Below are 16,214 nucleotides of genomic sequence, written 5' to 3'. Positions count from 1 at the left end.
CCCAGAGGTAGGTTAGAAAGGCATCAAGCACCCAGGAGAAATGAAACTTTAGTATAAAATCTATGATGACACAAAATAATCATGAACTATATAATAACTTAGAACCAAGGTGCAAATGAAATGTTACGGGTTTTGTTAAAGTGTGACCATGCTCATTGTTACCTTCAATGAACCCCTGGTAAAATCCAGCTTTGCATAAAACACTAAATTTGAGCCTAGATCTACCAATGAATAATTTGAAAATATACAATAAAATTTTCCTCTTTTCTTTTGAAGTCATATTCAATTAATGTTTTCTCTTTTTCTTTCCTTTTTTTATTTTTTAACATCTTTATTGGAGTATAATTGCTTTACAATGGTGTGTTAGTTTCTGCTGTATAACAAGGTGAATCAGCTATACATATAAATATATCCCCATTTTCCCTCCCTCTTGCATCTCCCTCCCAGCCTTCCTATCCCACCCCTCTAGGTGGACACAAAGCACCAAGCTGATCTCCCTGTGCTATGTGGCTGCTTCGCACTAGCTATTTGACATTTGGTGGTGTATATCCATGCCACTGTCTCACTTCGTCCCAGCTTACCCTTCACCCTCCCTGTGTCCTCAAGTCCATTCTCTACATCTGCATCTTTATTCCTGTCCTGCCCTCAGTTCTTCAGAACCACTTTTTTTTAATATTCCATATATATGTGTTAGCATATGGTATTTGTTTTTTTCTTTCTGACTTCACTCTGTATGACAGTCTCTAGGTCCATCTACCTCACTACAAATAACTCAATTTCGTTTCTTTTTATGGCTGAGTAATATTCCATTGTATATATATACACCACATCTTCTTTATCCATTCATCTGTTGATGGACACTTAGGTTGCTTCCATGTCCTGGCTATTGTAAATAGTGGTGCCATGAACATTGTGGTACATGACTCTTATTGAATTACAGTTTTCTCAGGGTATATGCCCAGTAGTGGGATGCCTGGGTCATAGGGTAGTTCTATTTTTAGTTTTTTAAGGAACCTCCCTTACTGTTCTCCATAGTGGCTGTATCAATTTAAACTCCCACCAACAGTGCAAGAGGGTTCCCTTTTCTCCACACCCTCTCCAGCATTTATTGTTTGTTGCTGTTTTGATGATGACCATTCTGACCCATGTGAGGTGATACCTCATTGTAGTTCTGATTTGCATTTCTCTGATGATTAGTGATGTGGAGCATCCTTTCATGTGTTTGTTGGCAATCTGTATATCTTCTTTGGAGAAATGTCCGTTTAGATCTACTGCCCATTTTTAGATTGGGTTGTTTGTTTTTTTGATATTGAGCTGCATGACCTGCTTGTATATTTTGGAAATTAATTCTTTGTCAGTTGCTTCGTTTGCAAATATTTTCTCAGATTCTGAGGGTTGTCTTTACGTTGTTTATGGTTTCCTTTGCTGTGCAAAAGCTTTTAAGTTTCATTACGTCCCATTTGTTTATTTTTTTTTATTTCCATTTCTCTAGGAGGTGGGTCAAAAAGGATCTTGCTGTGATTTATTTCATAGAGTGTTCAGCCTGTGTTTTCCTCTAAGAGTTTGATAGTGTCTGGCCTTACATTTAGCTCTTCAATTATGAGTTTATTTTTGTATATGGTGTTAGGGAATGTTCTAATTTCATTCTTTTACATGTAGCTGTCCAGTGTTCCCAGCACCACTTATTGAGGAGGCTGTCTTTTCTCCATCGTATACTCCTGTCTCTTTTATCAAAGATAAGGTGACCATGTGTGTGTGGGTTTACCTCTGGGCTTTCTATCCTGTTCCATTAATCTATATTTCTGTTTTTGTGCCAGTACCATACTGTGTCTTGATCACTGTAGCTTTGTAGTATAGTCTGAAGTCAGGGAGCCTGATTCCTCCAGCTCTGTTTTTCTTTCTCAAGATTGCTTTGGCTATTCGGGGTCTTTTGTGTTTCCATACAAATTGTGAAATTTTTTGTTCTAGTTCTGTGAAAAATGACATTGGTAGTTTGATAGGGATTGCACTGAATCTGTAGATTGCTTTGGATAGTATAGTCATTTTCACAATGTTGATTCTTCCAATCCAAGAACATGGTATATCTCTCCATCTGTCTGTATCATCTTTAATTTCTTTCATCGCTGTCTTATAGTTTTCTGCATAGCGGTCCTTTGTCTCCTTAGGTAGGTTTATTCCTAGGTATTTTACTCTTTTTCTTGCAATGGTAAATGGGAGTGTTTCCTTAATTTCTCTCTCAGATTTTTCATCATTAGTGTACAAGAATGCAAGAGATTTCTGTGCATTAATTTTGTATCCTGCTACTTTACCAAATTCATTGATAGCTCTAGCAGTTTTCTGGAGGCATATTTAGGATTCTCTGTGTATAGTATCATGTCATCTGCAAACAGTGACAGCTTTACTTTGGTTGTTTATTTGAGATATTTCTTGTTTCTTGAGGTAGGATTGTATTGGTATAAACTTCCCTGTTAGAACTGCTTTTGCTGCATCCCATAGGTTTTGGGTCATCGTGTTTTGTCATTTGTTTCTAGGCATTTTTTGATTTCCTCTTTGATTTTTTCAGTGATCTCTTGGTTAGTTGTGTATTGTTTAGCCCCCATGTGTTTGTATTTTTTACAGATTTTTTCCTGTAATTGATATCTAGTCTCATAGCATTGTGGTCAGAAAAGATACTTGATACAATTTCACCAAGGCTTGATTTGTGACCCAAGATATGATCTATCCTAGGGAAAGTTCCATGAGCACTTGAGAGGAAATTGTATTCTGTTGTTTTGGGATGGAATGTCCTATATATACCACTTAAGTCCATCTTGTTTAATATGTCATTTAAAGTTGTGTTTCCTTATTTATTTTCATTTTGGATGCTCTGTCCATCGGTGAAAGTGGGGTGTTAAAGTCCCCTACTATGAACATGTTACTGTCGATTTCCCCTTTTATGGCTGGTAGTATTTGCCTTATGTCTTGAAGTGCTCCTATGTTTGGTGCATAAATATTTACAATTGTTATATCTTCTTCTTGGATTGATTCCTTGATCATTATGTAGTGTCCTTTGTCTCTTGTAATAGTCTTTAATGTCTATTTTGTCTGATATGAGAATTGCTACTCCAGCTTTCTTTTGATTTCCATTTGCATGGAATATCTTTTTCCATCCCCTCACTTTCAGTCTATATGTGTCCCTAGGTCTGAAGTGGGTCTCTTGTAGACAGCATATATATGGGTCTTGTATCCATTCAGCGTCTGTGTCTTTTGGTTGGAGCATTTACTCCATTTACATTTAAGGTAATTATTGATATGTATGTTTCTATTACCATTTTCTTACTTGTTTTGGGTTTGTTTTTGTAGGTCTTTTCCTTCTCTTGTGTTTCCTGCTTAGAGAAGTTCCTTTAGCATTTGTTGTAGAGCTGATTTGGTGGTGCAGAATTCTCTTAAAGAGCTTTTGCTTTACTGTAAAGGTTTTTTAAAATTTATTTTTGGCTGCGTTGGGTCTTCATTGCTGTACACAGGCTATCTCTAGTTCTAGTTGTGGCGAGCCGAGGCTACTCTTCATTGTGGTGTACGGGCTTCTCATTGCAGTGGCTTCTCTTGTTGCAGAGTACGGGCTCTAGGTGCGTGGGCTTCCGTAGTTGTGGCTCGCGGGCTTAAGAGCACAGGCTCAATAGTTGTGGCGCGTGGGCTCAGTTGCTCCGTGGCATGTGGGATCTTCCTGGACCAGGGCTCGAACCCATGTGTCCTGCATTGGCAGGTGGATTCTTATCCACTGCGCCACCAGGAAAGACCTCTGTAAAGGTTTTAATTTCTCCGTCAAATGTGAATCAGATCCTTGCTGGGGAGAGTATTCTTGTTTGTAGATTTTCCCATTTCATCACTTTAAATATGTCCTGCCACTCCCTTCTGGCTTACAGAGTCTGTTGAAACATCAGCTGTTAACCTTATGGGGATTCCCTTGTATGTTATTTGTTGCTTTTGGCTTGCTGCTTTTTATATTTTTTCTTTGTTTTTAATTTTTGATAGTTTGATTAATATGTGTTTTGGTGTGTTTCTCCTTGGATTTATCCTCTGTGGGACTCTCTGTGCTTCCTGGAGTTGATTATTTCCTTTCCCACATAAGGGAAGTTTTGAACTATAATCTCTTCAAATATTTTCTTAGTTCATTTTTTTTTCTTTTCTCTTCTGGGATCCCCTATAATTTGAAGGTTCATGCATTTAATGTTGTCCCAGAGGTCTCTGAGACTGTCCTCAATTCTTTTCATTCTTTTTTCTTTATTCTGCTCTGCAGTAGTTATATCCACTGTTTTATCTTCCAGGCCACTTATCCATTCTTCTGCCTCAGTTATTCTGCTATTGATTCCTTCTAGAGAATTTTTAATATCATTTATTGTGTTGTTCATCATTGTTTGTTTCATCTTTAGTTCTTCTAGGTCCTTGTTAAATGTTTCTTGCATTTTGTCTATTCTATTTCCAAGATTTTGGATCATCTTTACCATCATCACTCAGAATTCTTTTTCAGGTAAACTGCCTATTTCCTCTTCATTTGTTTGGTCTGGTGGGTTTTTGCCTTGCTCCTTCATCTGCTGTGTGTTTCTCTGTCTTCTCATTTTGCTTAGCTTACTGTGTTTGGGGTCTTCTTTTCGCAGGCTGCAGGTTCCTAGTTCCCGTTGTTTTTGGTTTCTAACCCCAGTGGGTAAGGTTGGTTCAGTTGGGTTGTGTAGGTTTCGTGGTGGAGGGGACTGGTGCCTGTATTCTGGTGGATGAGGCTGGATCTTACCTGTCTGGTGGGCAGGACCACGTCTGGTCGTGTGCTTTAGGGTGTCTGTGAACTTACTATGATTTTAGGCAGCCTCTCTGCTAATGGGTGGGATTGTGTTCCTGTCTTGCTAGTTGTTTGGCATGGGGTGTCCAGCACTGTAGCTTGCTGGTCGTTGAGTGGAGCAGGGTCTTTGCGTTGAGATGGAGATCTCTGGGAGAGCTTTCACCATTTCATATTATGTGGTGCAGGGAGGTCTCTGGTAGACCAGTATCCTGAACTCAGCTCAGGTCCGACACCCAGCCAGAGCACCAAGACCCTGTCAGTCACTTGGCTCAGATGAAAAGGGAGGAAAGGGAGGGGAAAAAAAAGAAAGAAAGTAAAACAAAATAAAGTTACTAAAATAAAAAATAAATATTAAAAACAAAAGTAATAAAAATAAAGAAGGGAGCAAGGAAACCAAAAAACAAATCCACCAATGATAACAAGCACTAAAAACTACCAAGAAAAAAAACCAGACAACCCTAGGACAAATGGTAAAAGCAAAGCTATACAGACAAAATCACACAAAGAAGCATACATATACACAGTCACAAAAAGAAGAAAAGGAAAAAATATTATATAAATTTTAAAAAAGGAAGAGTGCAACCAAATCAATAAACAATCTACCAACAACAATAAGCTCTAAATATTAAACTAAGATAAACATAAAACCAGAAACAAATTAGATGCAGAAAGCAAACCCCAAGTCGACAGTTGCTCCCAAAGTCACTGCCTCAATTTTGGGATGATTTGTTTTCTATTCAGGTATTCCACAAATGCAGGGTACCTCAAGTTGATTGTGGAGATTTTATCCGCTGCTGGGAGAGATTTCCCTTTCTCTTCTTTGTTAGCACAGCTCCTGGGGTTCAGCTTTGGATTTGGCCCCACCTCTGTGTGTAGGTCACCTGAGGGCATCTGTTCCTGCTCAGACAGGACAGGGTTTAGGTAGCAGCTGATTAGGGGCCTCTGGCTCACTCAGGCCAGGGGGCAGAGAGGGGTTTGGAATATGGGGCGAGCCTGTGGCGGCAGAGGCCAGCATGATGTTTTAAGAGGCTGAGGTGCGCCATGTGTTCTCTCGGGGAAGTTGCCCCTGGATCACGGGACCCTGGCAGTGGCGGGCTGCACAGGCTCCCAGGAGAGGCGGTATGGATAGTGACCTGTGCTTGCACACAGGCTTCTTGGTGGCGGCAGCAGCAGCCTTAGCGTCCCATGCCCGTCTCTGGGGTCCGCGCTGTTAGCCGCGGCTCGCTCCCGTCTCTGGAGTTCCTTTAGGCGGTGCTCTGAATCCCCTCTCCTCACGCACCAGGAATTAAAGAGGCAAGAAAAAGTCTCTTGCCTCTTCAGCAGCTCCAGACCTTTTCCCAGACTCCCTCCTGGCTAGCTGTGGTGCACTAGCCCCCTTCAGGCTGTGTTCATGCAGCCAACCCCAGTCCTCTCCCTGGGATCCAACCTCCAAAGCCCGAGCCTCAGCTCCAAGCCCCCACCCGCCCTGGCAGATGAGCAGACAAGCCTCTCAGGCTGGTGAGTGCTGGTTGGCACCAATCCTCTGTGCGGGAACCTCTCTGCTTTGCCCTCTGCAGCCCTGTTGCTGTGCTCTCCTCCGTGGCTCTGAAGCTTCCCCCACCACCACCCCCAGTCTCTGCCAGTTAAGGGGCTTCCTAGTGTGTGGAAACCTTTCCTCCTTCACAGCTCCCTCCCACTGGTGCAGGTCCTGTCCCTATCCTTTTGTCTCTGTTTTTTCTTTTTCTTTTGCCCTACTCAGGTACATGGGGAGTTTCTTGCCTTTGGGGAGGTCTGAGGTCTTCTGCCAGCGTTCAGTAGGTGTTCTGTAGGAGTTGTTCCACATGTAGATTTATTTGTGGGGAGGAAGATGATCTCCACTTCTTACTCCTCTGCCATCTTGAAGGTCCCTCTGTTTTCTCTTTTTCTCCAGATTGGACCCCTTCTAATCCTGAGCAAATGTACCCCAACAGGCCTGGAGATAGAACCCCTTTATCCAAGCTCCAAGGAGGATCCTGTGGTTTACCTAGCTGAAGATGGTGGGTATATGAGACATGTTGCTATAAAAAATAACTTGGTCCCTGGGCTAATCTCTTAGTTATATTTGTTCTGCTGTTTATAGTGGAAATTGTAAATTAACAGGAAGTCCCTGACTCCACAAACACGTCTGGTTACATATTAATCCAAATGTTGATTCAGTGCTAATTATGTTCTTGAAGGTGCATATTGCAGCTTATGCGTACTTACTTTAAGATAAAGCATCATGTTGACCATGAGAATGAAGAGTCTTATTGCGATGGAATTAAGCTTTGCATCAGTTTTCAAAGATAAATCCAGCGGAGTGCTCTGCAGCTATCATTCCCTTTCCATCTATAGGTCATTTTCATGCAGTCTTTCAGGCGATTTATTTTCATATTATGCCAGTTTGATGCATTTCTTGGGACTGCATTCTTGAAAAGAGGAAAATATCCCACATTGCAAATAACATCTAAGATTACATCTCAGGAAAGTGTTCTTAACACTCAGGATTAATCATTGCACCTTGAGAGCTCTGGTAGTGCAGAATCTCTGCTTCATGATAGAGTATGCTAATAATCAAACGTAGAAGTCTCAACCTATATTCTAAACTGTGCTGCTCCTGAAGCACCAATGTAAGCAAGTATGGGACTCCTGTACAGTTTCACCATCACATGTTATGGAAAAACCAGAATGAACTTTTTGGCCAACCTAATATCTTAGACTATATATTAAAGATGACTTCCAGGAAGCAAATGTATTTTATTTAAAGAGCTGGCAAAACAGAGAAATTCACGGGAATTCCTTCTTATACAGTAAGCAATAACAGAAATCATATACTCATGCATTTTTAAGCAACTGGGGTGAGAAAAGCACCTCTGATTTTTTTATATTTGATTTCAAATACTTACACAGCTAACGTACCTCATAACTTTCATGCATCAATGAGATCTAATATGAAATTAAAGTAGTTGAGGTGAGTCGGTCAAGGTCTTGTCAGGAAGTGGATGGCTTACATAGAGTAATTTAAGAAACTTCAATGAAAGGATAACTTACAAAAGGGTGGACAGAATTAAGGGAGACTAATAAGGGATGCTGAAGCAACATAGAATTGTCAATAGAGCAGAACCATTATTTCTCCTAGGCCTGAAGGGGTAAGAGAACAGAGTGGTTTCCAAACCTGTAGCTGTAGGAGAAGGAAGTCCCCAAACAACTGAGTATATAGAATTCTGGGTTTACATTTTTTTGTTTTAAATATTTTTCTTTCTTTAAAGATATTGTTCCATTGTCTCATGACATCTGTTCTCTTTAGTAAAAAGTCAGCCATAATTTATATCATTGTTCCTTATATGTGATGCATCTTTTTCTGTTTGGCTATTTTCAGCAATTTGACTGTGACCTGCCTAGATTTGGTTATCTTTATATTTATCCGGCTTGGAGTTTGCTGAACCTCTTAGATCCAAAATTTAATAGTGTTCTTTGTTTTTTTCCAAATTTGAGAAATTTTCAGCCATTATTTCTTCACATATTTTCTCCATAATATTCTTTCTCTTCTGTCCTTTGGAATTCCAACTCCAATCCATATGGTAAATTTCTAGCTATCTCCCACATGTCACTGGGTCTTTGTTCTTTTTTTCTCCTCTGGCCTTGGGTTTGGATAATTGTATTCATTTGTTTTTAAGTTCACTGAGTCTTTCCTTTGCAATATTCAGTTTCTCTTAAGCCCATCTGGTAAATCTTTCATTTCCATTATTGTACTTTTTATTTCTAGAATTTTCATTTCATTCTTTTTATAGTTAACATTTCTTTTTTTATTGAATTACTTGATCTGTTTATTCACTATCTCTATCTTTTCCTTTAAGTATTTTAACATATATTCAAAGTCCTTCTCTGTTAATCGTACCATCTGAGTTATCTCTGGGTCTGTTAAATATTTATTGGATCACATTTCCTTCTTCTCTGTGTGCTTCATAATTTTTTTTTATCATATGTGGGAAATTGTGAAAGATGTTGTAGGAGTTTGTATTATGTTCTTTTTAAAAATTATGCTGAATTTTTTTCTGGTAGGTAGCTAAATTGCTGGTAAATCATTTTGCTTCCTTTGGAATTGGTTTATTTTTTTATAAAAGCAGGTCTGTTTTCATTTTGTCCGTAGTCCTAGGTCATGGCCCTTACTCCTGAATGTGGTTCTTATGCCTAATACACAACCTTTCTAGAGTCACGATTGAACGCCTGAGGTGCTCAGTGAAGTCCTTGTATTCTGGATAGGTTGAATTTCAATATATCCTAGATTGTTTATCCTCTGGTATCTCAGTCCCACAGTAGCACTCTGTCCTACCTTCCCTAGTCTTATCCTATGCTTGTAGAGCCAAGCCTTCAGCCAAGACTGGGGAACCACCATGTAGACTATTGAAGCCCTCCCTCTACGTAGCGTTCTTCTCTCTGGTACCCAGGGTACCAGTTTCAGCAGCCCCAGGCAACAGTCTCCCCTCCTCAGCTCAACATGACTGTTGTGCTATCCTTAAGTGCCATCTTCCTAAGAGGTAAAAAGTACCCCCAGGAAGAAAACAAGAATTAAACATGGGCTTATTTCATGTATTTACCTTCTTTCAAGAACCATATGTAGTTCTGGTATTTGTGTTGTCCAAATGCATGAAAACAGTTAATTCATATTTTTTGTCCAGTTTTATAGTTATTTGCAGTGAAAAGATGACTTCAGGACCAATTACTTCATTATAACCAGAAGTAGAAAGTATTTTTACTGTGAGAAATACATGAATTTATTTCAGGCATTGCTTTTCTAGTCTAAATACTTACTTACTTATTTCAACATAAACCTATATGCTAGTGTCAAATTATGTTAAAATGTATAATCCTTAGTGACACTTCAGTTATACTGTAGTTCCAAACTCTATGCAGAATAGCCTATATACTTTAGCTATGGCTTGATATCTTTATGGTTTCTCATCAGCCTACAAAGAGCCTTGTTTTGTGTATTCCCAAGTTGGGGGCAACCGAACACTCTTGAAGCAGCCTGTGAATAACTGTGATGATACTTTGATGTTTGAAGCAAGGTTTGAGAGTGGTAATCTACAGACGGTAGTCAAAGTGTAGGTTTTGATTATTTTTATTTGAGGAGGTAGACTATCAACTATTTATTATTTCCTGTATTAGATACATTAGTTTTAGTGTCCATTACTGAACTATAATTCCTTGAAGTATAGATGCTACTTAGAGATTATTTTAAGGGGGTAGATATGGAAGGTTCTGGATTCAAACAATTTTGAGAACTATGAATTAAAGTTAAACAGGTTTCTGTAATGTACATTTTCAGTATGCCAGTATGAATTGTCACACACACCGCTTCTCAGACTGTTTAATGGAGTAGTTCTTCAGATGAGTGTTCTGTAAAACGTGCCTGGGAACATGCCTGCAATCCAAGGATATTTTTTAAAAAAATTTTTTATGAAAACTTTTAAACATACACTTAAGTACAGAGCATAATACAGTTCTACATTAACTATCATATACCCATCACCTAGATTCAATGGCTCTGAAGGTTTTACAACATTCATTTCCTAGTTCACTGTTTATAACTACACACACAAACACATATACACACAGAATAAGTGCATAATGCTGATAGAATAGGAAGTACTTGGTAAAAAACGTCACAACTAACCAGGTAAAATTGTTAGATATATAAGTAATATACTCAGGAAATTATTTTTGCCTTTAAGTATCTTCAGTGATTAGGTATGGGGGATGCACAAACAGTTATGAAATACAGTTCCTGTCCTCTCAGAGTTTACAGTTTTATAATCCATATGCTCATAGTAATTTATATAGGTTTTTAACCTTTCTTAGTGATAGGTATTTCAGATTCCTAGAGCTAGAATCTAATATAAAACAGAAATATACGTCTGAAGTAAAAAAAGAAACATTGGGCTTGAATTCTTAAAAACTTAAGAACTCTTTAGTCACTTCTTTTATAGGAAACATAACTGGGTTGACATATAATTTTTGTCAAATGCCCATTTTTTAATGTGCTCTCTCGAATACAAAGGAGTAAAAAGACTTTAGAATTCACATAGAAGCAGTTTTGCATCCAATAAAAGAGAAAGCTTCAAAACTTTGATTTTTTACAATTACTTGCTTATTGGACATTTCCTAAATAAATGTTGTTTCCCAAATAAAAAGCTTTCTGTGAATAGGTAGTTTATTATTTGTATATTTATTATTACTTTTATTATTTAATTTAAACTTGAATGTCATTTTTATGTGTTTTTCCCCTTCCTTTTTTTGTGTCTTAGGGCAGAATATGAATACCAGATGACTGTGTGCCCTGACCTGTTCACAAATAAACACACCCAGTGGTACTACTTCCAAGTCACTAATACCCAAGCAGGAATAGTCTACAGATTCACTATTATCCATTTCACCAAGCCTGCTAGTCTTTATAATCGGGGTATGCACCCACTGTTTTATTCTGAAAACGAGGCCAACGCTCATAATATTGGCTGGCAGAGAATAGGAGACCAAATGAAGTATTATAGAAGCAACCAGGGGCAAGACGGGTGCCATTATTTCTCTTACATGGGCATTTCAATTTCCACACAATAAAGATACCTGCTACTTTGCTCACTGCTATCCACACACTTACACAAACCTGCAAGAATACCTTTCTAGCATCAATAATGACCCAGTACAGTCAAAGCTTTGTAAAATACGTGTCTCGTACCACACAATTACTAGGACCATGGTGTATGTTTTAACGATTACTACCCCCTTGAAGAACAGTCAGTCAGGAAAGTGAAAGGCCATGATTTTGACTGCAAGGGTACATCCAGGAGAAACCACAGCTCTTGGATCATGAAGGGCTTCCTAGATTATATTTTAGGAGACTCAAGTGATACACAGTTGCTCCGGGACACTTTCATCTTCAAGGTGGTACTCACGCTGAATCCAGATGGTGCGATTGTGGGAAATTATTGGTGTTCCTTAGCTGGATGGGATTTAAACCTTAACTATACATCTCTCCTGAAGGAGTCATTTCCTTCTGTTTGGTATACCCGGAACATGATCCGTAGGTAAAATAAGCATCAAATTACCCTATGCTTATTTAGTAAACTTGGTAGTAAGAATTTTGCTCCCACAATCCCACTCATTTTACTCTAGATTTTCTTCAGATAGTTTAACTATAGCTACTTAGTTTTTTTCCTCATTCTTCCCAACTCTGCTTCTGTACCTTTCTGGCATTATGCCACTACATTCACTAGCTTTCTTTTAAGTAATGAAATAGACTCTAGAACATTTTAATGGCTTAGTGAAAATGTATAGTTACATTTGCCTATCCTAAAACTTGGTTTCTTCCTAAAGTTAATGGTAGCACTGATGTTTATTTTGGGATCCTTGAATCCCTTATATGTGAAAATTAATTACATCTACAGAGCCTTCTGACAGTATGTTGACCATACATTGCTCTGTGATGAGTCTTTTGATGATAGGTTACATACTTATTTAAACTTTCATGAATAGTCTTATTTGCCCCTGGAAAAAATGAACAGCTTTAAATTTTCTAAAGAATCAGAACAGTAAAATGCATGTAGTATTTAAAGCTTTGTTGAATTACTGGGTGAATTCTTTAATAGATTCAAGTAATAACAATCAGGAATAGGCATTGCTAGAGTAGAAAGATTTATTGGAGTCAAAGAACACCCAAATCCTCTTAACCTTTTTGGTTAAGAATGTGGAGACTAGAGTGAAAACATATCATATTGGAATCCCTGCTATATCATTTGCTAACTGTGTGATATTGAGCAATTTAAAAACAAATCCAAACCTCAGTTTTCTCATCTATAAAGTGGGAATAATAATGCTTACCTCATGGACAAGAGGATTAAATGAGAATATTACTACTAAAGTGCCCAGAATAAAGTGCCCAATATTACTGGAACATTGGAAGCTCTAAATGTATTCAGTGTTTCCGCAAATGTGAAAAAAGAAGTTAATGAATTAGATATAGATGTAATAACTCTTCGTAAACTATTTAGGATTGTTCAAATGTTACAATAATAAGTACTATTATAGAGAGTGTTTATATCCTCATCCAGCTCTGTCATCAGGGCCCCTAGTAAAAGCATAAGAGCCCTGTTTCAAGGAGGAGGACCTCAAAGATACCTCCAGTTCCTCAGAGGAGCTGGCAGGCTTCAGGAGCACCCAGCATGGCTCTAGTTACTTAGTTCAGCCTCACCTTTCATGTTAATCCTTTTATTTTTATAGACACATGGGGAGTGAAGTGCTTATCCCCACAAAAATGAGTAAAAACTCTTGTTTTATACCCCTCACAAATGTGGACTTCAGGATTCTCTGAAATTATTTGGGAAATATTTAAGTCATAAAGAGTAACCCATAACTTATTTTCCTGGGGATGGCACACAATGAAGAGAGCTGAGTAAATGCAGTGTGGTATCCTAGATTGGATTCTGGGACAGAAAAAACTAGTGAAATCCAAATAAGGTTGGGAGTTTAATAGTAATGTACCAACGTTGGTTCCTTAGTTTTTGACAATGTGCCATGGTTATGTAATATGTTAACATTAGGGGAAACTTGATGAGGGGTAGATATATGGAAACTCTCTCTACTATTTTGCCAGTTTTGTGTAAATCTAAAGTTATTCCAAAATTTAAAGTTTATTTTTTAATAGAAAGGGAGCTGATGGGCTGCCAATTAGAGTATTTATAATGTCTACTTAATGCTCTTTGACATTAAGGGTGCCTGGCCCAACACAAGATGGATTACAGGCCAAGGCCCTTTGGCTTGTCTCTGTGGAAGATATTTTATATGTCTTTGTTCTTCTTAAATTGCCTCATAAGAAGGTTAAGGCAGGAATCTATTCAATAAGTTTCAGAAAGACTTCCAAGAAAGAGAACTACTTTAATGCAATTAATTAATCATAGGCAGATAAATGGAATAAAAGTCAGTCACATACATGTGGAAAGGTGAGAGGCTGTAAGTATGTCTAAAAAGGTGAGAGGCTGTAAGTATGTCTAAAACTAAGTATATTTAAAGTATTTGAGAATAATAGAGAGTCGATTTAAAAATAGGATATTTAGTGTAAGGTACTTAGAATATCTTAACTGTGGCTAAGAAAGAAATCCCAACTGTTTCTAAAGTGATTTAAATTAGTGTTAAGATGAGAGAACCTATTATGCTGTTTGACTTCAAAAGTAGTAACATTTCCTTGGGATTTAATTACTTAGAGGTTTCTTCTGACTCACTTAAGAAACCAAATGTTCATTAAAACTGGGGAAATGGTTTAAAAATGTACAGCATATCTTATTTAAGGAGCTAACTTGATAGTCTTACTTTATAATCTAGTCCTTTTCCTAAAAACTTGTAATGATCATTTGGTGACTTTATGTCAATTTTATGTTATCAGTTAGAATTTACTGGTCATCAAATGAAAAAGGGCAATAAATTAATACATGTAACGGACTTCAGCTTGGGATTTCACTATAGTTTAAAGAAGTATTGTTTTGGATAGAAGCTACACTTTGAATATTTAGATTTTAGGATTTAATATTTTGTTATAAAAGTATTACATTTCATGTTACTATAAATTATTAACATTTGGCATTTATTCTTCCAGATATAACAGTATATGTAATTTTAGTTATTAAAGTAATATAATAATGCTATATGAAGTTTGGAAATATGATATGAAAATAAAGGCAAAAATGTCGGTAATCCTACCACCTTAACACCGCCACTTTTTCACCTTTTGAAAGCTTCTCTAGTAGTTATTTTCATCAACCAGTTTGGGGGACTTATTTTTTATTACTTTAATATTCATTGAATGCCTAAATTATGCAGGCTGAGAATTGTGCTCTTGAGAAATGATTTCTTTAAATTATTTATTAGAAATTTACCAGAAGAACAATCAATTCAAACTTCGGTACTATTTTTCTCAAAATGATATTTACTCACCACATTACTCAAAAGTTAAATATTAATTGGCTTCAGCACTAAGTCGTCACGCACTCAATTTTAAACACATATTTTGGTACTTGTGTGCATAGCACTGTTTTAGATGTTTTGAAGCATTCCCTATCCATATTTGATTAAATATCAAAAATATGAAAACTTACCTAGGCAAGTGCCAAGTAAATGGTACCAACATTAAGTGCTACAGGAGTTCAAAAAAGAAAAGTCTGTGGGCTTGACTAGTCAGAGAGGAAGTGAGACGTGAGGTTGGTGTTGAGGGATAAGGGGTAGTATTTGCATTTACAAAGATGAAGAAAGAAGATACTTCAGTCAGAAAGAATCTATGTGAGAGCTAAAAGGCAAAGGTAAGAGTGAGCTGTTTTCTGTGTACAACAAAAAAAACAATCAAAAAAGCAGAGAGATCCTCTTGGAGAAAGTCTTGGGAGTAAGGTAAAAATTTTGTCCTTACACTGGAAGGCTAAAACATTCATATTTTATATACAATTAATAGGAACTTATTGTAGGTGTTTAAAAAATTATGTTAATAATCATAAGAGGTAAGAAAAGAAACTGAAAACTAGGATATAAGAAATTCTGTTTATTTGGATACTAGACTTGTTAATCCATAATTACAGCCATAGAAGAAAAATGCAGAGGTAAAATGTAGTAACTTGTTCTTTTTCTTCTTCGTAGGTTGATGGAGAAACGAGAGGTTATTTTGTATTGTGACCTTCATGGCCATAGTAAGAAAGAGAACATCTTCATGTATGGCTGTGATGATAGTGACAGATGTAAAGCATTATACTTACAGCAACGAATCTTTCCACTTAGGCTGAGCAAAAATTGTCCAGATAAAGTAAGCGCCTTTAATATTTTGACTTTTCCTTTACTACATGTTGCCCATGCAAGACAGCAAAATGGATAATTTTAGTCAGTAAACTGCTTTTTTATTTAGTTATTCTGATTGGTTTATAAAATTGACCATGAGAAAGCAACTGTGTGAAATGTTTAATGACCAGTAATTTGAGATATGAAAAAAAATGCCCAATATCCTACCACCATACTTAATGATAAAAGACTGATTGTCTTCCTCCTGAAGTCAGGAACAAGGCAAGGATATCCACTTTTACCCCTTCAACTCAGCCTTATACTGGAGGTTCTAACAAGTACAATAAGGGAAGAAAAAGAAATAAAAGGCAGACAGATTGGAAAGGCAGGCGTGATTGTGTTCATAGAAAACCCATGCAATCCACAAAAACTCCTAGAACTGAGTTTAGCAGTGTCATAGGAAACAAGGTCGACCCACAAAAATCAAGTGCAGTTCTATATACTCACAGTGAACAACTGGAAACCAAAATTTAAAAGAATATCATTTACCATCACTCCAAAATAAGTGAAATACTTGTGACTGCAAAGGGATGGCACA

General features: G+C 37.3%; 1 protein-coding gene across 1 annotated transcript in view; it reads left to right on the top strand.

Moving 5' to 3' along the window:
* AGBL3 (AGBL carboxypeptidase 3) overlaps positions 1 to 16,214 on the top strand; it is a 91,737-nt gene that overhangs the window by 34,462 nt on the left and 41,061 nt on the right. The window contains 7 exon segments of the mRNA XM_024737929.1: positions 6,720 to 6,750; positions 6,752 to 6,825; positions 9,774 to 9,912; positions 11,116 to 11,391; positions 11,393 to 11,658; positions 11,661 to 11,892; positions 15,482 to 15,644. Of these exon segments, the coding sequence (XP_024593697.1) occupies positions 6,720 to 6,750; positions 6,752 to 6,825; positions 9,774 to 9,912; positions 11,116 to 11,391; positions 11,393 to 11,658; positions 11,661 to 11,892; positions 15,482 to 15,644 (1,181 nt within the window).

This window comes from Neophocaena asiaeorientalis, unplaced genomic scaffold (assembly GCF_003031525.2).
Source record: "Neophocaena asiaeorientalis asiaeorientalis breed wild unplaced genomic scaffold, Neophocaena_asiaeorientalis_V1.1 scaffold364, whole genome shotgun sequence".
Taxonomy (NCBI): domain Eukaryota; kingdom Metazoa; phylum Chordata; class Mammalia; order Artiodactyla; family Phocoenidae; genus Neophocaena; species Neophocaena asiaeorientalis.
This window is presented reverse-complemented; position numbering and strand designations above follow the sequence as displayed.